The sequence below is a fragment of the Lutra lutra genome, chromosome 3, assembly GCF_902655055.1.
Source record: "Lutra lutra chromosome 3, mLutLut1.2, whole genome shotgun sequence".
Taxonomy (NCBI): domain Eukaryota; kingdom Metazoa; phylum Chordata; class Mammalia; order Carnivora; family Mustelidae; genus Lutra; species Lutra lutra.
This window is the reverse complement of record NC_062280.1, coordinates 163,800,199-163,821,531: the sequence shown is the minus strand read 5'-3', so window position 1 is coordinate 163,821,531 and position 21,333 is coordinate 163,800,199. Positions and strand designations below refer to the sequence as shown.

Here is a 21,333-nt window from a genome sequence, read left to right as displayed (position 1 = left end):
TATTGACTTGCAAGATGCATCCACCCTGATGTTTTCACAGGAACGTATCGCACTGATGATGATCAAAAGAGGTATGTTGGACTTTGATCAGAGTAAATCTAAAGAAAGCTGAAAATCTGCAAATATGCAGTGATTATAATTCTTTCTCCATCTTCTTTTAGTGGAAGAAGGGAAGTGAAATACTGACTCATACCTTATAATTAGTGCGAGAGAAATAGAAAGGTTTTTATTTAAGAAAATTGAGACAGTGCTAAAGCAAAATAAAAATTTAATACTGTGCATGTTATTATAATAGAAATCAGGAGATCTAGTTTTGCAGAGTAAACTAAATATGGTCCCTTTGATTGCTTTCCTGCAGATATGTGTCAAAGAACTTCCAGAAGCATCATTTGCTTCTTACCATCAGCATTAATTACTCTGAGACAGAACAGGGAGAAGCAGGAGAATTTTCAATCTTTCTAGTAGCACCAGATGCTCTTTATAGGCTTAAGAGATTTACTTCTTTTTGGATATTGTGTGTAGGCCACTTGCAGATTTATCCCTCTCAATGAAAGTATACTTTAGAATGACCCCTATACTTAGTGCTTTGTGCTTGTTAACTATGGTTAGTCAGGAGACATTGTGTCATCAATTAACTTCTTGAAAAATAAGGTGACAAATAACAGAATTTTAGAAAGAGAGACTCCTCCAGATTTTACCTTTAAAATTCAAGTAAATACAGTTAATATTTAAGAATGAGACAGCTACCTATAAAACCGTAAAAATAAGATAAAAACAGTATATTTTTCTCCTGGCAATTACTAAGTATAAGCAATAGAATACCAAATAATGAATTAAGGAAATTACAGATCAAATCTAAGTCCTAAGGAGATACATTTATATATGAAAAGACAGAAAAAACTTTTGAAAGTTCACTGAAAGCACAGATAAAACAAGAACACTCAAGTAAGACTCAGACAGATCCAAGATGAAAAATCACATTAAAGATGTAATAAAGAAATTGCTCTTGTGGGGGATAGTGAATAGAACAGCCTTAACAAAGCAGAAGGTTGTTCTGGAGGTATAGTGAGAAATGAGCCTATACTTGGTGTTTTAAGTTACCTTAGGAAATGCTTTCAACTGTAATGCAAAGAATTAAAACAAGACAATAAGAAGTAAGAGATGAAGGCATATGTTCTAGGACACTATGTGGGAATAATCTGAATTCTGCATATGATTTCTTATGCCACATAAATGAATTAAACTTTTTAATCTTTCTCAGCTTGCCTGGGTGGCTCTGTCCTTAGCTTCTGCCTTCAGCTCAGGTCATGATCCAGAGCCCCTGCTGGGTGGGGAGCCTGCTTCTCCCTTTCGCACCCCCACTGCTTATGTTCCCTCTTTTGTTGTCTCTCTGTGTCAAATAAATAAATAAAATCTTAAAAAAAATTTTTTGATCTTTCTTAAAAATTCAGAAAAGAGTTAATATCATCTGGCAAAGTGGCTTTTGGAAGGAGAAGGGAATTGTGGAATGGAAGGATCTTAGGCAGTATTATAATAATAATATTTGATGACTCTTTGGAATGGGCTTGACTAAGAACATAAACTTTTCTAAATAGAATTATCAGTGGATTAAGTCTTGATTGAATTATCAAGGGGTCTCAGTAAGAAAGACACATTTTGAGAATATTTATTCACATACTGTATTTTCCAACATTTTGAATCCATTTAAATAGAAATAGCTTAAAACAGAAGTACAGGTAAAGAAATACTATAATCCATCAACAAAAATTAGAAGGCATAAGTCAATATAAGAAGAAGAATGGCAATGCTAAAGAATAAGTTCAGATTTAAGTGTGTAGTTTGAATTGTCAGTGGAACATCCAAGCTCAGTGCTTCTTGGTTGGGATTCAAATGCTTCTTGGTTAAGAGTCAAATCACCTTACGGTAATGTCCAAGAGCCCGAATTATTTGTGTAATAGAGTTTTGCTATTGACTATGACTGGAAATAAGCATGCCATCAGCTGAGTCTGGGATAAATTATTTAGAAACATAGATGTTTTGTTGGTTGTTAAGCAAAGATGTTTTTGAAAGACCATAAATATGTATGAAGATGATTAATTTATGCATGTAATTTGAGATGTGATATTGAATTATATTTCTGCCTATACATTATATATTTTCAAACCTCAATACTAGATGTGTTGTTTAAAATAAATTAATAGATACTCTAATTAGAGTAAGTGATTGATCACTTAAATAGTTATCGAGCAATTCCTAGGAGACTGTAAACTTGTTAGTGAAATTCAACAAGGGGTGGCAGATATTTTTTTTCTGGTTTCCTACAAATTTATGATTAGCATGCATACGAAGACCTTAAGTAACTATACAGATGTCAACTCATTAAAGTCTGACACGACCGAGAAAAACAAATTGTGTTGATTGTGGCCTGAACATGAGGGAAATCCTCATGGAAGTAATAGAATGTACACTGGACTCTGAAGATTGGGTCATATTTTGATAGAAGCCCCAGAGGGAAAAAGCATTACTAATATTACTTTGAAAAAGGTCAGGATCCATTAGGACCAGAGGAAAGAGGTCTGAAAAGCTAAATGATGAAATACAGAAAAAGACACATGAGGTATCTTGGAGAGTGACTGAATAGCTAAAATGGGTTGTATTTTTGGCCTGCTAGTCTGAAGATATGATATAATGTCCTGGAAGCAATAAAAAACTAATGCAAGCTTTAGAATATAGCTAGACATGGGTAAATTAACAAAAGTGTTCTAAGAGGTGGGGAGGAGGATAAGCTTGAGTAGAACTGATTAGTGGTGAGAGAGGTCACAGGTGTCTGGGAGCTATTATAACACCTGGCACAAAATAGGTGCTGACTACATATTTGCTAAGTGAATGAATGAATGATTGAATATGTACAAGGTCCAGAACCTACCTAGGATGCAATGAAACTTTTCTGGGGGAAGATGATGTTCATGCAGGGCATGTAATCACTTATTTCAGTTTTAGAAATTTTGAGCTTTCAAACTACCTTTAGAATAGCCAATCTATGTTAAATAACTAAAAGTTAATTATAAATTAGCAGCATTAAACCCCATCTCATTTGTCACTAATAACTACCATCATTTCAGTTAATTTTATGATCTCTACTCATTGTGATTATGTTATTATTCTTCTTTATTTGTACTGTCAGTTCAGCCAAATATTTTTCATCTCAAGGAATCAAATATTCAGAATTCAAAATATTCTGTATTCAGAATAAAATTAATGAAGCTCATCCTTATTTTGCAGGTGCTTTCTTTTTGTTCCTCAAATATCTGAGCAGGAATTACTCAGATGTACCTGATGGTAGCATGAACATGTCAGTAATTTGTATTTTCATTTTGAAATGACAGTACAGGAGGAGACTTGAAAAGCTACACTGTACCTGCTTTCTCATTTATTTAAAAATATAAATAATATCTTCAAGGAGTTTAGTCAGAACAGTGATTTTGCCAGTAGAAAGGATGAGAAGATATTTCTGTCTCTTAATATGTCATGATGCTATCCTTTGCCAAAATTCCTTTCAATGGATATAAATGGGATTTTAAATGTACTTTAAGGACCTATTACGCATGTCAATGAGTTTCTTTCAGGCTTTAGATTGATATCCTGGCTAGAGCTGAGTTAGTTCCTCTTGTGGAAGGTTAGGCTGTTCCAGTCCTCGCATATACTCAAATTGCAGCCGTCAAGGTGTTTTTAGCATTGGTGCACCAACTAATTTATATTCCCAGTTGTCAAAGGAGTTGTCCAGTTTCTTCCATCTATGTCTCTGAAAATCTATCTGAGAGAGAGGAAATATACAGAAAACCTCTCTAGGCATGAGGCAGTTTATATCTTCCCTTGCAATACAGAACAACTCTACCTGGGAACTCCTCATTTATTACGCTGCTACAGAGTTCTCTGATAACTTAACTCTCCATTCACTGGCACCATATACTGACAATTCAACAGGCTCTGGGCTTAGGTAGCACTGAGAGTGCTCATTAAATCACTGTTTCTCTTTTGAGAAACCATTTAATAAAAATACCTGAAAATTTATTGTCTCAGACCTATTTATAAGATATTGAAGTAGAAAATCATTTTTTCTTGCAGCTTATGGCATATGATAATATTTTATCATTTGTCCTATTCATTCTGTCAAGCAGAGAACTTGAAAGACTATGTATGAAACTGTCACTTGTTCTTTAAGGACTGTCACTTCTAATAGGAATCAATTTTGTTTTATAGATTCAGATTCTGTGAGTAGATTTTTTTAGCACAACACCCAGTAGCAAAACAAAAGTTTGAAATATTATGAAATATTGTGCAGTGTATGAAATTTTGTCACACTGTTATGAATGTGAGACTGATTTCATAACCCTGATAGCCCAAGGATATAGTGTTAGAAGAGTTAATACTTCCTTTGGTCCACAGTAAGTCTAAATTTTTCTTACTTTAGGTGTTTTTCCATTATTGCACTCCATATTCCAATGGACTCCCTGACCAGACGAAAGGTACAGATGTGTTTGCTATCCTTTGTACAGATCCTGTTAGTCACCTTGCCTTTCAAATTACGTCTCCATTCATGCAGTATTACTCTTCTTTAAGAAACATCTTACAACATAGATATTTTTCTTGTTTTCAGTCATTAACATGACAGGAGTATAACGCTATAATTTTTATCTCCTAAATAGAACTATTTTATGATATTTTTAAAAGTCTGTGGAGGGGCGCCTGGGTGGCTCAGTGGGTTAAGCCACTGCCTTTGGCTCAGGTCATGATCCCAGGTCCTGGGTTCGAGCCCCACATCGGGCTTTCTGCTCAGCAGGGAGCCTGCTTCCTCCTCTCTCTGCCTGCCTCTCTGCCTACTTGTGATTTCTCTCTGTCAAATAAATAAATAAAATCTTAAAAAAAAAAAAAAGTCTGTGGAGATTTCCTTAAGAAATTAAAAATAGATCTACCCTATGACCCTGCAGTTGCTCTACTGGGTATTTACCCCAACGATACAGATGTAATGAAAAGAAAGGCCATCTATACCCCAATGTTCATAGCAGCAATGGCCACAGTCACCAAACTGTGGAAAGAGCCAAGATGCCATTCAACAAATGAATGGATAAAGAAGATATGGTCCTTATATACAATGGAATATTATGCCTCCATCAGAAAAGATGAATATCCAACTTTTGTATCAACATGGACGGGACTAGAGGAGATTATGCTGAGTGAAACAAGTCAAGCAGAGAGATTCAATTATCACATCGTTTCATTTACTTGTGGAGCATAAGGAATAACACGGAGGACATTGGGAGATGGACAGGAGAAGTGAGTTGGGGGAAATCGGAGGGGGAGATGAACCAGGATAGACTGTGGACTCTGAGAAACAAACTTAGGGGAGGAGAGTGGGGGTGTGGGGGTTGGGTGAGCCTGGTGGTGGATGTTAAGCAGGGCATGTACTGCATGGAGCACTGGGTGTGGTGCATAAGCAATGAATCTTGGAACACTGAAAAAAAATTAAATTAAATTAAATTAAAAAAATAAAATAAGATAGAAATCACCCAGAAAAAAAGTCTGTAATGCAAATTTTTATAATATAAATATTTTGATTTTTGCTATAAAATTAGAATACTACACCCTTTATGTAATAAGAGTAGGTCATGGAGCTCAAACAAATTCATGCATTTGATTTTGTTTTCTTGTGATATAAGAAAGTTATTTACAATGTTAGAGAAGTATCTATACGTACAAGTTAGTGCAGAGAATCATGACAAAGATTCTAACCAACAGAGTATCTTCTTTGACATATTAAGGAAAAATATAAAGATAGGAGACAATTTTTTTTTCTGAATTACATGACAATTTATTCTATTTTCTTATTGAAAGGTTGGAAAAACAATGCAAACTCTAGATACTTGAATAATGCATTCCATTTTCATGAAGCAATACTTTTTAAGAGTCATAATTTCCAATGTATTGCAAGGATTTGAAGTAAATTCGTATAAATACTCTTGGGAAACTACATTTTGATGAGTATCTATGTGTAACTATATGGGATTAAAACATTTATCAATATTTTCATGTTGCTAAGTGTGGCTATTTTAACCACGTGGTTGAATTTCTCAAGACATCAACAACCAAATTATTGGTATTTTAATGACAAATGTAATGGCCACTTTTAAGAAATAGTGTTTTAATAATTGAATTTCTTTTTTTTCCCCCCAAAGTGTAGTTAGTAATAAAGCCAATGAAACTTTACAAAGAGTATACAAAAAGACAATAACAATGTTTTAACACACACAATTGCAAAGAACATATCTAATCAAAATTCATGACATTGCTGGCAACTGGAATGCGCTCTAACAAAGTTATTGTTGAGAATTCTAAGTATAAATGGATAAATAATTCTTATTTTTCATATTAGTCAATTCTGAATATCATACATGTTTCTTGACCATGTTCTATTCTATTCTAAAGGTTTACCCTTTAACTTGCAGATCATTATTTAGTCCCAAGGAAAACCTGCCAAGGTGAGATAGGGAGTCAGGACATATTTGCAAAGTGACGGCCTCGCTGACATAGATCAACTCATTAGAATTTTATGTAATGTTGTTAATAAACCCTATGCTGTCCTTCTTATTGAGTCTCAGGATATTTTGATTTCTTTCTTTTTTTTTTTTTCAAGATTTACTCATTTATTCATTTGACAGACAGAGATCACAAGCAGGCAGAGAGAGGAAGGGAAGCAGGCTCCCCGCTGAGCAGAGATTCCCAATGCAGGGCTTGATCTCAGGACCCCGGGATCATGACCTGAGCTGAAGGCAGAGGCTTTAATCCACTGAGCCACCCAGGCACCCCAATATTTTGATTTCTGATATATCTTCTGGTTGACAAAATATTTTGAACATTATTATTGGGAGAGATTAGTATCTTTCCTTGAGGTTTAATACACAATTTATGATATAGTCAATGATTATTCTAAGTATAAGAACATACTAAACGTGAAGACTTTATGAAACATCCAAGAATTTTTTTAATTGTAAAATAAATTATATTATGATTATTATTGATTGGAGGGGTATTGGTTTGTAGTATCCTAGATAAAAAATCTAATTTGCAGACAACTGTTATATAAATTCTTATGTGTAAACATGAATATGTTTCTAAGTAGTATATAATTTTTGAAACATATCGATATATTTTCCAAATTTGAGTGGCAAAGGAGCTGTCACAATAGTTTAGATTTCATTAAAATTGAAGAATATAAAAAAAGTATTTTTCCTTTGATAAGGAAGAGCAATAATTGTGTGAATCTTAGATTACTGCAGGAAATCTAATGATAGTTCAAATTTAAAAGATAGCTTAACCATTTTATTTTTCTGAATTTGTGTCTTAATTTGGGCTGTAATGGTAATGCTAAAAAGTGTTGAGGAGGAGATGAAATATAGACACAGCCATACTATCTATAAGCAATAATAATAATTTGAAAATACACAAAAATAAGTAAAAGCAATTATGAAAAATTTAATTTCTTTCAAAATAAAAAAATAAACTTTAAAAATTGTCAAATGATTAGGGGTATGCTAAAATTAAGAAATTTTATACAATGTTATGTTACTTAAAGGAAAAAAATTTAAGTACAGAATAGCTTGGTTATTTTATAGAATTCAATTATAAATTTTAGTTTTATTTTGTATATCTTCCTTGTCATACTTTGAAATAATTTATAATATTTTTCATTATGCATACATCTATGAACATTGAGCAATTATTTCCCTTTAAAAAGTATTATTTGAAACTATTATAAATAATGATACTTATTATTATTAATATAATTATTAATATATATTTATTAATATATAATATTATAAATAATAATATAAATAAGGTTGACTGTCCTCTGATACTGTATTTTGGTGAAATTCCTTAAATTTTCTTTTACAATTACCTACTTTTAATGAAAAATTTGAAAGAATCCTTATTTATTTCTGCATTATGCATTTAGAAACATATAGATATTTAGCCATTCATGTAAGTAATAAAATTATATTTTTAAGGTTGGCTTTATCATGTTGCACATTCTGTTAATCTATGTCCATTTTATATATATAAAATAAAGAACTAGGAAAAGTTAGAAATATTTCAGTGTCTAATGTGACTTTTCTTAGAAATCAAAACTGTATTTAAACACTAATCTTTTAAAATTAATTTAATATTAATCTATTGTCTTAAGGTTTTCTGAAGAAATAAAAACTATAAGCCAAATTCAGTGACCTGTTTGATATACAGGACTACAAGAATTCACAAGACTGAAACTTTAGAAAAGATACAACTTACTAAACAATTTTATATTTTGGTAATCCTAAACTGTTTATTAAAAATTATAACTTCGAACCCATACAACTAATGTGCAAATTTTTTAAACTTTAAAATAAAAAAATAACCCGTCTTGTATTTATTTAAATATTATACTAACCTTATTTTTAACATGTTGAAAAAATATAAAAGAAGGCATAGAGGTATTTTTAAGTTAAAACAAATCCACTCTAATTAGTTCAAAGAGTCATCTACATATTGGGACTACTGTATGAACTCCTTTTAATGTAAGTGACACTATGTACCCATAGGTCAAACTTATAAAATATTTACATCTATGCCATGAATCTATTTATCTAAAGCCTAAACCTTTACGCAAACTTCCAATTGAACTCATTATGAGTTATAGTTTTCCAAGAAAAAAAAATACACAAATGAAGCACATATCTTTTGAATTTTTTCTTTTTTTTTTTCCAACTTTTTTTCTCTTTTTACCCCTTAAATTTTGTATTTAACTGTTTATCTGGATAAGATATTCCTAGAGTGTGCTACTAAGAATAGTTTCTTATGATCAACTAATCCCGTTTCTCCAAAAAGGTGTAAAAGGGAGAGAAGAAGAGAAAAATGATGGGAGCCAAGTTCAGCCATATATACATTTATCACCAGAAAACCTAAATGTTTTCCTTTTAAGGAGAGGAAAAGGTTTATATGTAGATCAAATAGACTTTGATACCCAGATGACCAAAAGTCATATTAAAATACTTTTTTTTCTTTTACTTTATAAAGATCACTAGGATCTTATTGGAAATAGATATACTCTTGGGCGGTTATTTTTTTTTTTTTAAGTTACTAAAAGAGTAAAATAGTAGTCCTTAAAAAAAAGAAAAAGAAAAAAAAGCCCATTAGAGATCTCCTATCCTATTCCATAACATTAAAAAAAAAAAAATTCTTTTTCTTGTTTAGTGTTTGGAATGAAAGTGGGTAAGAAGGCAACTAAGATTTCAGTATGTAAAAAACGCAATGAAGCCAAGAATTTAGTTGAACATCTTCCCTTCTATATTCCAAAGTATTTTGGTAGCTCTAATACATTACATTCCCATTCAGCCTCAAAGGTATTGTTCTTTCTCACATGTTACATTCATTATTTTCTGTGTTTTTATGTTCTTCTTGTCAACTCCAACAATGTATGCATCACAATGGCTGAATAAATTTACTTAATTAAGGTTAAAATGTGAAATCTAATTATTTAGTTATATGCTGCTATCCTACATTAACTTATTCATTCAATACATATTTGTGTCCAGATGTGGTAAAGTTTCTTATCAATGTGGATGTAAAGGTCAGTGTATTAATATTAAATTTTCAGCTTCTTAATTTTCTAAAGTTATGTGACAGATTTAACTGTCACTTGAAATGAAACATTCATTCATGAAGAAAGAGAAAGTGATCCTGAAAGAATCCAGAAAAAAAGAGAGTCTAAAGAAAAACAGAAGAGGAGGAAAAGAAAAGATGTTTTGTATGTGCTCAAAGAAATGTACACAAAAGAATCTGGGGGGATGAAACCCTGGTGTAGCAAAACAGACACATACTACAGCTTCAAACAGCTGATCTCACTCTATTCCTCCCTGAGGTGCTGGATTTTTGGTATAAAAGTTCTTAATTTCACTATTGGAAATTTTACCTTGTCTACTATACTACTTTCCATCTGCTTGCATTCTTAAAGAGATAAGAATAGGGCGCCTGGGTGGCTCAGTGGGTTAAAGCCTCTGCCTTCGGCTCAGGTCATGGTCCCAGAGTCCTGGAATCGAGGCCCGCATCGGGCTCTCTGCTCAGCGGGGAGCCTGCTTCCTCCTCTCTCTCTGCCTGCCTCTCTGCCTCCTTGTGATCTATCTCTATGTCAAATAAATAAATAAAATCTTTAAAAAAAAAAAAAAAAAAAAAAGATAAGAATAATTGTTTTCATTTTTATTGATTTTTTTTAAATTTAAAAAGGGTTTAAATTATACCTGGAATATCTTAAAATGAATAAATGAAATTTACGAAGGTTGTTACCATGAATTTGTTAAAGGTTATTTTTTAATTTCCTTTGCTGTACAGGTTTATGGCCAACATAGCCAACTATATTCAATTTATAAACAGGTTTCTTAAGAGGAAAAGGAATGGGGGCTCCTGGGTGGCTCAGTGGGTTAAAGCCTCTGCCTTCGGCTCAGGTCATGATCGCAGGGTCCTGGGATCGAGCCCTGTATCGGTCTCTCTGCTTGGCGGGGAGCCTGCTTCCTCCTCTCTCTCTGCTTGCCTCTCTGCCTACTTGTGATTTCTCTCTGTCAAATAAATAAATAAAATCTTTAAAAAAAAAAAGAGGAAAAGGAATGGAAAAAATGATTTCTGGAAGTTCCTTTAAACTCTGTGTCATAAAATGACAATAAATAGTATTGAATAGAAAATAAAATCCATTCTGCTTCTCATGGAAGGTCTTCCATTATACTCATTTATTTTTATTTATCAATGTAATTAGTTGTTATTACATTCTTCATCCCTCTCAATACATGGGTAATATCACAGGCATTAAGCTTCTAATTTTAACTACTGATGTCATATACTCATTCCTATAAAAACATTATTGACAGTGATCATGTATTATTCACAGATACTGGCTGACCTAGAAAACCATGCATTATTTAAGAATGATCTGGAATGTCAGAAGCTGATTCTGGAAGCAATGAAGTATCATCTATTGCCAGAAAGAAGAACTTTAATGCAAAGTCCAAGAACTAAACCTAGAAAATCTACTGTTGGAACTCTGTATGCAGTAGGAGGAATGGATAACAACAAAGGTATACAATTCTTCATCTCTATATAATATACACCCTGTATCATACCATGGCATGATCTTAATACTGTAATCTGTATAACACCAATGAAACTCACATGTTTTCTATGTTAAGATTTAATATTAAGGGAAAAATCCAAATAACACCTCTTCTGTGTTTGCTGCTTCTGCTTATTATTCATCTTTAAAGCCTTTATCTCTTGTGCATTATGGGCCAGACTTCATATGAAATGAAATGGGGATTTAAAGCACTTACAAAACACAGGCCAAATAATGTGTTGGATATATTGACAATTGTATTTCAATTCCAAGCAAAGAAAATGTAATGTGCCAGTCACATGCTGGCCGAGAGCAATATTATGAAGAACAGAGTTTCTTTTGAGGCATTTAGAATCTCATATGTAAGCCCAACAAATAGATAGACAACTATACATAGTGGCAGTTATACTTCAGAAACTTAATGGTGATTACCAATTAGGCCCTTCAGAAGGAAGTGAATGATTCATTTAAAAGTTGAACACATACATTTGAAGGTTTCATTCTTACTTTTCTATAGTTCTTGGAAAATGTTCCATGAATATTTGTCTTCAGGTTGTCTTATGTGATACACAAGACAAATACAACTGCCATACGTTTGTGTCTGGTAAGTGATATAATTATCTGCTCGCTCTCTCTCTCTCTCTCTCTCTCTATATATATATATATATATATAGAGAGAGAGAGAGAGAGAGAGAGAGAGAGCATGAGCTGGGGGCAGGTGGAGGGTGGAGAGGGACAGGGAGAAACAGACTCTCTGCTGAGCAAGGAGGTAGATTGGAAGTGGGGTCCATCCCAGGATCCTGAGCCAAAGGCAGACTCTTAACTGACTGAGCCACCCAGGTGCCCTAATCCACAATATACATAGTTGACAACAACAGACTATACATACATGTTTGATCTCTATTGAAGAACTTTGTTATTAAAGAAATAGAAGGAAACAACAAGGGATGCCTGGGGGTCTCAGTCATTTAAGCCTCCAACTCCTGGTTTTGACTCAGGTCATGGTCTCAGGGTTCTGGGGTCAAGCCCCACCTTCAGGTCTATGCTCTGTGCTCAGTGGAGTCTGCTTGTCCCTCTCCCTCTGCCCCTCCCATACTCTCTGTGTCTCTCTCTCTCTCAAATAAATAAATAAAATCTAAAAAAATAAAAATTAAAAAAGGAAGCAACTAAACTTACTTCACCATTGTTAAGTGCGATCCCAATATAGCAGCTAAAAGAAAACACTTTAAGTGATTGATCGGGAAAGACATATAATTCCATGTTTTTGTCTGTCATGAAGATACTTTGTGGCCATTATGTGGTTTTCACTAGTCTAATTTTTTTGAGAAGTTTACTTTCTGTTTACTGGGACATTGATTTTTAGTAATCATCACATTAAATGAGCACTAGAGAATTTCTATTTCCACTTACATATATTTTGTATATACGATATCTATGTTATATATTATGTATATATAAAACTGTCAGTTAAAAGGGGTAAATAATTTGTTGCTTTAGGAAGTAGGGAAATGGCTTCATCTCTCTTTCCCTCCTTCTCTCCCTCCATTTTTTGCTGATCCTATAATATATGTCATTACATAAAAGAACATGTCAGACATTTTCAAAAAGTGTGGTTCAAATCCCTTTTTTTAAAGTGGTGAAATAGAAAATATCAGGTACAAATCTGATAAAAATCATTAGAACTTATACTAAAATTCTGAAGAAATTTTTCAAGCTAAGACAACAAATCTAGTAACCTATACCCATGTTGTCCTTATGACAGTAATAAATATCAAATGACATACACCACATGACATAGTCATCTCTTATAGCAGAAGAATGCAAACTTTATTTTAACATTATAATATGTTCATTGTATCTGTAAAAATAAATACCCTGATTTCCATGGCTTTCAATAAATATACACAAGTCTCAGATTTTATAAATGGTAGTGGTTTTATAATAGTTACCAAATTTTAAAGTCAAATGAGTGAAAATCATTTTGAAAGAAACTGTATTCTACAGGAAGAATGCCCATACAAGATCAATTCCACTTGTAAATCTGCACATAATATTTTTTTTTTCTAAAGAAAAAAAAAAGGGCAAGAAGAGAAGGAAAAGGGGAAAGGAGTAGGAGGGGTAGGAAGGGGATGAGAAAGAGAAGGTAGAGGAAGAACATTTATTGAATCTGGCTTGCCTTTAATTAGTAGTGAATAATAAGCATAAATTAAAGTGGACAAAATTACTATGCCATTAGAGAACCAAAGAACATGACTAAATTTGAATTTTTAAATCTGGTGACTTCAAATTGTTGTAGCACAAAAGAATATGAGACTATGGAGTCTACTGGGTTAACCTGTTGCCAGCGTTTGAATTTCTCAATGCAGTTTTTTTTTAATTATCTTTCTTGGGGATTCTAAGTCTCACTCTAGAATTGAGTAATACCAACAATTTAGTTATTGTTGCACATATTCAGTAAGTTAGAGGCTTAAAAGAATGTGATAATATAGGAAGTCTGAACAGCTATTCCAGGTTAAATCAGCAATACAATGGAAAAAATTATTTGAAGGAACATTTAAGAAATTTCACTATATCCTTAGTCCTATGGGAATGAGATATTACTATCCCATAAACTTAGCTAAAAATCTAATACTTAATACCAAACCTCAGAGAACCCATTTTTCCTAGTGAAGCAGAAATTTATAAAAGCCCAATGTTTCAAGGGATTTAAAGAGCAAACAGAACATTTTCACAGTAATCCCTCCTATTTGTATCATGCTTTTACTGCTTTAATAGTGCTTTCTACACCTTATTAGCTTTTATCTTTAAATAGGCATTAAGATTTTATCTTAAAATTGTGTTTTCTTAGCAGGTAATGAGGAAAAGGGAATAAAATGTGAAAAAGAGAGAGAGAGAGAATAACCCAAAGAAAAACTTACAGCAAAAAGTTGAAACTTACTTGGCATGATTAATTTGAAAATGAATACAATATTTAACACTTGGTGTTTTTTCAATTATTGACATATTTATATTGTGGCTTATAAAGGGCTGTATAAACATTTAGTTGGAATTCCTCTTCAGCTAGATAATTACTAAGATTCAGATGATATCAAATGAGATAGATAAACTATAGACACAATTCTGGCAGATCTTCCACAGACATGAAAATTCAGAGCACTGGCCTCTCCTCTCTCCCTTCTTATAATCATATTTATAAGCATTCAGCGCTGATGCAAATCTTTTGCACATCTATTTTGTGCCAGGTTCTGCATTAAGAACCTGTGTACCATGGTGAACATTATGAATATAACCCCTACCTCGCAGAGCTACCAAGTTAATCTGGGAAAACAAATAATAAACAAAATATTTACAAAATGAATGTTACAAGAAGGAAATGGCAAGTAGAATGAGTATAATGCCCTTGGAGCAGACCTGGTCTAATCTAGGAAAGTTGGAATGGAAGGATGATCTTGGTGGTAAATTCCAGACTCTAGGTATATCAAATGTGAAGGTTTCTAGTTGAGAAAAGTGACATCTTCAAAAGAAAAAAAAAAAAATGGAAAGAAATCCCTTATGGCTGAATTATAGCCAGTAGGGAAATGAAAGCATGGTGGTTAGTGGAGGAGAGACACAGTGGGCTTCAGTGAGAAACTTTACAGGATCAATTCTGACTTGAAACTACAGAGGTTTTAGAAGGCTGATGATGTTCCTAGTGGAGAAAGCAGTCTTTGAAATCAGAGAGATGCCCATTCAAATCCAGGAGTTTCACTTAAAATCTCTAGTATAGGGGGGCCTGGGTGGCTTAGTGGGTTAAGCCTCTGCCTTAGGCTCAGGTCATGATTTCAGGGTTCTGGGATCGAGCCCCACATCGGGCTCTCTACTCAGCAGGGAGCCTACTTCCCCATCTCTCTCGGCCTGCCTCTCTGCCTACTGGTGATCTCTCTCTCTCTCTGTGTGTCAAATAAATAAATAAAATCTTAAAAAAAAAAAAAAAAACTTTAGTATACTTTACCCTTCCTCAACATTATATCCATTTCTGTAAAAATTATATTCATTAAATGAGATGAAGCATTAGATTAGACTAAAACATAACAAAGTATTCCAATATGTTTGGTACCAAAGGGACTCTTCCTAATCATCTGGAACAAGGCCAAGCGGTGTAGGCACTTTGGAGACAGGAGATTATCCAAGTTCTGTGAAATAACAGTGATATGACACAGGGAAAGGAATAAGATATTCATATAAATGACATTTATATTTATATCATGTGTATGGTAAATGCCTTTTATGCTAATATGAACATTCAAAAATGATGAACCAAGGAGAAAAAAGAATCAAGCCATACATAGATGTTTGTAATGTGTTTTAGAAAGTACGATTTAATTGATTTCTATAACAGGAAAATACTGAAAAATAAATCTTTAAGAACTTCGTAATTTATAGCATATTTTAAAGCCAATTAAAACATTATTATAAGAATTAATATTTGTGGGGTTCCTGGGTGGCTCAGAGGGTTAAAGCCTCTGCCTTCAGCTCAGGTCGTGATCCCAGGGTCCTGGGATCGAGCCCCGCATCGGGCTCTCTCCTTGGTGGGAAGCCTGCTTCCTCCTCTCTCTCTCTGCCTGCCTCTCTGCCTACTTGTGATTTCTCTCTGTCGAATAAATAAAATCTTAAAAAAAAAAAAGAATTAATATTTGTTCTACTTTGAATTGAGAAATGAGGAGACAGAAAACTAAATATGATTTTTAAGAAGCAATAAATACAAGCTGTTTTTATAAGGAGAATGATTTTCTTTAAATGTCAACTGAAATCAAATATGGATTTAAATCAATGCAGTAAACTATACTGATCAATTTGTTGTTTTTTGGTAAGAATTTTGTTACAAATCACACAGTAATCATAAATATTTTAGAAGGTTGATTTAAAAGTAAAACTAATCACTTTCAAGTGCTTAGATTGACTTAACACTTATGTGTGATTCATGTAAACTATGAAATAAAATTTGGTGGTAGTGATTAATAAAAAATATTTGCATCAAAATATTGTTATTAGATTCATATTCTGATATTGACTGATTATTAGACAATTCCTTAGAAAAAGGAATAGTTTGGTTTTGTATTGATCCAAACAGTACTTTCTTAGAGATAACTTCTTTCTACTAAAGCATGTATTGAAAATCTGATAAATATATAATAGTATAGATAAGAAAAATCGGCTTATAACTTAAGTACAATCATTGTTAACAGAGTGGTATATTTCCTTTCTCAAATTTTAATGTACATGTGCGTGAGTGTGTACAGCCCTAACTATATATCTACATTTATATAGAGACATACCTATTAACACTTGTCCTCATAAAATCTCTGTGATTCTCTAGATAGGTATAACATATAAATATATGTGAATTTATTAACCTTCTTAAAATTGTTATTCTTGTTGCTTTTACTCATTATTTATATGTGTAAGTTTATATTTTTTTCAAAGATTTTTTTTTTAATTTATTATTTATTTGACAGAGATCACAAGTAGGCAGAGAGGCAGGCAGAGAGAGAGGAAGGGAAGCAGGCTCGCTGCGGAGCAGAGATCGATGCGGGGCTCAATCCCAGGACCCTGGGATCATGACCTAAGCTGAAGGCAGAGGCTTTAACCCACTGAGCCACCCAGGTGCCCCCAAAGATTTTATTTATTTATTTGACAGAGAGAGAGATCACAAGTAAATAGAGAGGCAGGCAGAGAGAGAGGGGGAAGCAGGATCACTCCTGAGCAGAGAGCCTAATTTGGGGCTCGATCCCAGGACCCTGGGATCATGACCTGAGCTAAAGGCAGAGGCTTTAACCCACTAAGCCACCCAGGTGCCCCTGTAAATTTATATTTTATTAACTTTTTAAAATACATTATATCAAGAATCTTACTAATTCTTATTCACATGGAAATCCCACAGATTTTTTTTTTTTAGCTTAAGCTTAGTATTAAACAGTTGGTGGAATTCAATGCTTTTTTTCTGTAAATAATGCCATCATCAGCATCTGCATGCATTAGGAGTTTTTCCTAACTTTTGAGTGTTCTTTATAAAGATTACAAAATGAAAAATTATTGGGTGGGAAGGTAAAGCTGTTGTAACATATGAGCTAATATCTTTCCAGAAAGTTTATAAGAATTTATAGTACCACTAAATTATAGAGTAGTGACAGTTTGTCTTCTCAACCAGTTTTTTGCCTTAAAAAAACTTATAAAAATTTTCTAGCATAACAATAGTAGAAAAAATTATACAATGAAAATTCCCATTTCTTGCCATTTTATTTTTATTTCTCTTAAAAGTGAAAGTGAGTTTTTGTATACTGAATTTTTATGTATAAAATCATTTATAGAATGATATAGAAGGACATATTAGTTCCTTCTTTTCTAATTATTATAAATTTTATTTCAGTATTATGAGCTAATTGCCTTTACCATATAATAGAAAGTCCAGTAGGAATAGTTTACGGTGTGAAACTTTCATTTTTGTTAAGAGGAAGAATGCTAATATTTTACAAATTTGCTGTAGATATCTAACAAGTAACACAGCATTACTTAGGAATTTCTGGAGGAATGATGCCTCTTGTATATGAAAATATATGTAGATTGTGGATAACATTAAGTTGTCTCTCAAAGAGAATTTACTTTCCTTTTGGCAGACACTCCTGAGTTAAGAGGAAATCCCTTCCTCCAATTCAGGATTGGACGATTTGAGACTATGATGTAGTATTTGTGAGAGCTACTTTATTCCTGGTTCCTTTCCAATCTTTATATAAAAGCCATTCGTCCATGGTGGGCCCTAAATACCCTTTTATTTTCAGAAGGATGAGCTCTACCTCATTTCTAGCATTCAGCTTCCTCTTCTGCCTGGATTTCAGATATGTCTTAGGGCTCAGCAAATGCACAGAGAAGACAAGCAACAATGCTCTGTCATGCTCTTTTTTGAGTCTAGGGTTGTAAGGGCTTTGGTTGTCTAGAACTGCAGTTAGGGTCTTCCCACTCCAGGAGACTCCCAAGAAGTCTGAACCCATGAGTATTGCCAGGGCCCTCAGCCTCAAGGGACTTGTGAATCAGAATCGTAGTTAAAACCAGAGGCTCCTGTGGATTTGTAATTTCAACAATTCCTATTTCTGAAAGTTCTCTCTTTTGTTTGAGACTTATAAAATAATCTTTTATATTCTCATCTTACTTATGTTTTATTTTCACTGATTAGTTACTTAAATGTTTTACATATTTAATTTATATCCTGTAATGAGTAATTTCAACATCTAAAGTTTGAGTGTCTAAACCTGTTGTCTGTTATTTCCAAGAAGTCTCATTTTTGTTAGTTTGGTTCTTTTTTGTTGGGTAATATTATTTTGAAGTTATAGTTAATTTCATTTGCTCTGGGGACCTGTGGAGGACCTAATTTGGGGATGCTTTTGTCTAGCGAGGATGAGTTAGCTTCAGCCAAGAACCAGGGGCACCACTGACATGAGCCCAGTCAGCCCTCTTCAAAGCTCCAGACTTCATGCAAAGTCTCTGGTTATCTTCTGCTTCATTTAGGCCCCAGGCAAGTGATGCTGATCCTTTCACAAGCACAGACATCCGCCCCAGGGAAGGGCTGACTTCTGTACTCCTTAGTTCTCTCCCAGGTTTTACCTCTCTGTTCTTTCAGCTACTTGGTTGTGCCCTTGTAGTTTTTTTCTCACTCTCATTTAAATCCAGAAATGCAAAAAAAAAAAAAAAAAAAAAAAAAACAGTGTTATTGTTGTAATTTGCCCAGGTTGTATTGGTGTTATAACGAGAGGGCACAACAGCATGTCTTCTGTTCTCCAATCAACAGAAGGCACCTTTCTCTTTCAATTTAGAATTTTTCTCCATAGATTATTTCACTTGTTTTATGTCCTATCCTTTATGGAATATATTTTGTTTAGAATTCAACTATTGGCAACCTGACTTTTTCCTCCCTTTCACGTATTTATAAAGTTGATCATTGACATATCCGTGGTTAAATAATTTTTGAGTATTCACAAATTTGACAATACTATTGAAATATAACTTTAAAATCTCTAAAATAGAGATTATAATTCTAACTCAAAGTATTAAATTAGATCCTGTAATAAATTAGAAGAGCTCTGTTACAATGTAGATGGTGACTCACTAACAATTTGATTAAATCCCCCCACATTCTTCTGATAGAAAATGTAACTAAAACTCATACCAGAGCTTAATTAGAAATTGATACATGTCTTGGTTCTGAAGGATCATTAGCAAATATTCAGAGCTACAAGTTTAAATTCATGAGTTTATCTGTTCTAATATATTAACTCCCTTTCCTGATTTATAAGCAAACTGGAGAAAGGAATTTCTGGTTTTGTTTTTTGTTTGTTTGTTTGTTTGTTTGTTTGTTTGTTTTAGAGAGTGGGGAGAGGGATGGAGGGGCAGAAGGAGATAGAAAGAATATTAAGCAGGCTCTGCACACAGCATGGAACCCAACAAGGGGCTTGATCTCATTACTTGAGATCATGACCTGAGCCAAAATCAAGGGTCTGATGCTTAATGGACTAAGCCATCCAGGTACCCCCAGAACTTTACATTTCTAACTTCAGGTACATTGTTACTTCTAGTATACTTTCAGCAAATATTTGCCATATTTAAATTACAACTTATTTAACTGATCTTAATAGATGTCTAAAATGAACAAATCTCATACGTACATATATATGAAGCATTAACTTTTAAGTGTAACATTGATCAATATAATCTTTGTATTCATATGAAATTCTCCTTTATTTGTAATCATTTGAGGATCTGAAAAACAGACTATAAGTAGAAGATTGCTATTGCCTGAATAATTTTCCTAATATGACCCTTCAAGCAGAAGACAATATTATGAATCTCTATCTGTCTCCAGTAACTGAACATTTAGGAATGATAAAATCACTTCATCAATGATGTATTTTCAATACCTAATTCTAAGAACCACCATATATAAATTTCACTTACTTTGTACAACAAACACGTTGAGTATATTCCTGATCATTTGATTTTAACAAAAGTTCAGAAACATTCTTAATTTCTACCTTTCACTAAGTATGTTTAGGTAGAATTTAAATGCAGAGATCTGTGTAGTTCTGAAATCTGTGTTATGTCTTCTACCCTTTTGCCCACACTTAACCTATTAATGATGAGTTGTGCTCAAAGTGACTTTTTAAAATGCCAGTATAAAAGCCTGACATACTTTTAATTCTTAGTATGTGATTTTTCATTAGGATTTTACTGAATGTTAGGACTAGTTCTCTGGAGAACACATTAGGAATATAAGAAAGTATGCAATTGAAAATATAAAATATTCTCTATTATATTTATTTCTCTTTGATGTTTTGTAAATTAGTTTTGATGCACACAGAATTATAAATATTTTAACTATTTCCCCTTAATTTAAAATTCTCTATTTGATCAAGTTCTCATAAGCTTTACATTTCAATAACATATCTTCAAAATGTAATACAGACATTTCATAAGAATTCTGACTGTATTTTAAATTTTATTCTAAGGATAGGTATGGAGAACTATTAAACTAGTATTTTTAAATAACAAAGACATGCATTTGCTTTATCTCCAGAAAACTTAGATACATGAAAACAAATTTATAAGGTTCACATTTCATATATTGTGATTAAGATTTATTTATTTGACACAGAGAGAGAGAGAGAGAGAGCTCACAAGCAGGGGGAGCAACAAAGGGAGAGGGAGAAGCAGGCTCTCCACTGAGCAGAAAGCCTGATGCAGGACTTGATCCCTGGACCCTGAGATCATTACCTAAGCAGAAGGCAGGCACTTAACTAACTGAGCCACCCAGATGCCCTTCGTATATTGTTTTTAAAATAAAAATTTCTTATTATAAGTGTTTCAAATTATTCTTTTTTATTTAACTTTTATGTCTATATTATTTCTTCAAAGAATAAATTATCCATGTGAATAGAGCAACTTCCAGATATGAAAAGTAAAATTCCTACTTTTCTGTGACTCTGTAACACATGGTATAATTATTAAATAAAAGTTCTACGATTCAGACAAGGTGATTATATTTCCTACTATAAAAAAATCATTAATATCCTGTCTAGAATACACCCTGTCAGCAATATTTCCATCTAATGTGGCTT

At 33.1% G+C, this 21,333-nt stretch overlaps 1 protein-coding gene across 1 annotated transcript in view; it reads left to right on the top strand.

Moving 5' to 3' along the window:
* The window catches only part of KLHL1 (kelch like family member 1), a 376,159-nt gene that overhangs the window by 245,383 nt on the left and 109,443 nt on the right, over positions 1–21,333 (top strand). The window contains exon 6 of the mRNA XM_047720111.1: positions 10,970–11,156. Within this exon, the coding sequence (XP_047576067.1) occupies positions 10,970–11,156 (187 nt within the window). The remainder of the gene's footprint in view (positions 1–10,969; positions 11,157–21,333) is intronic.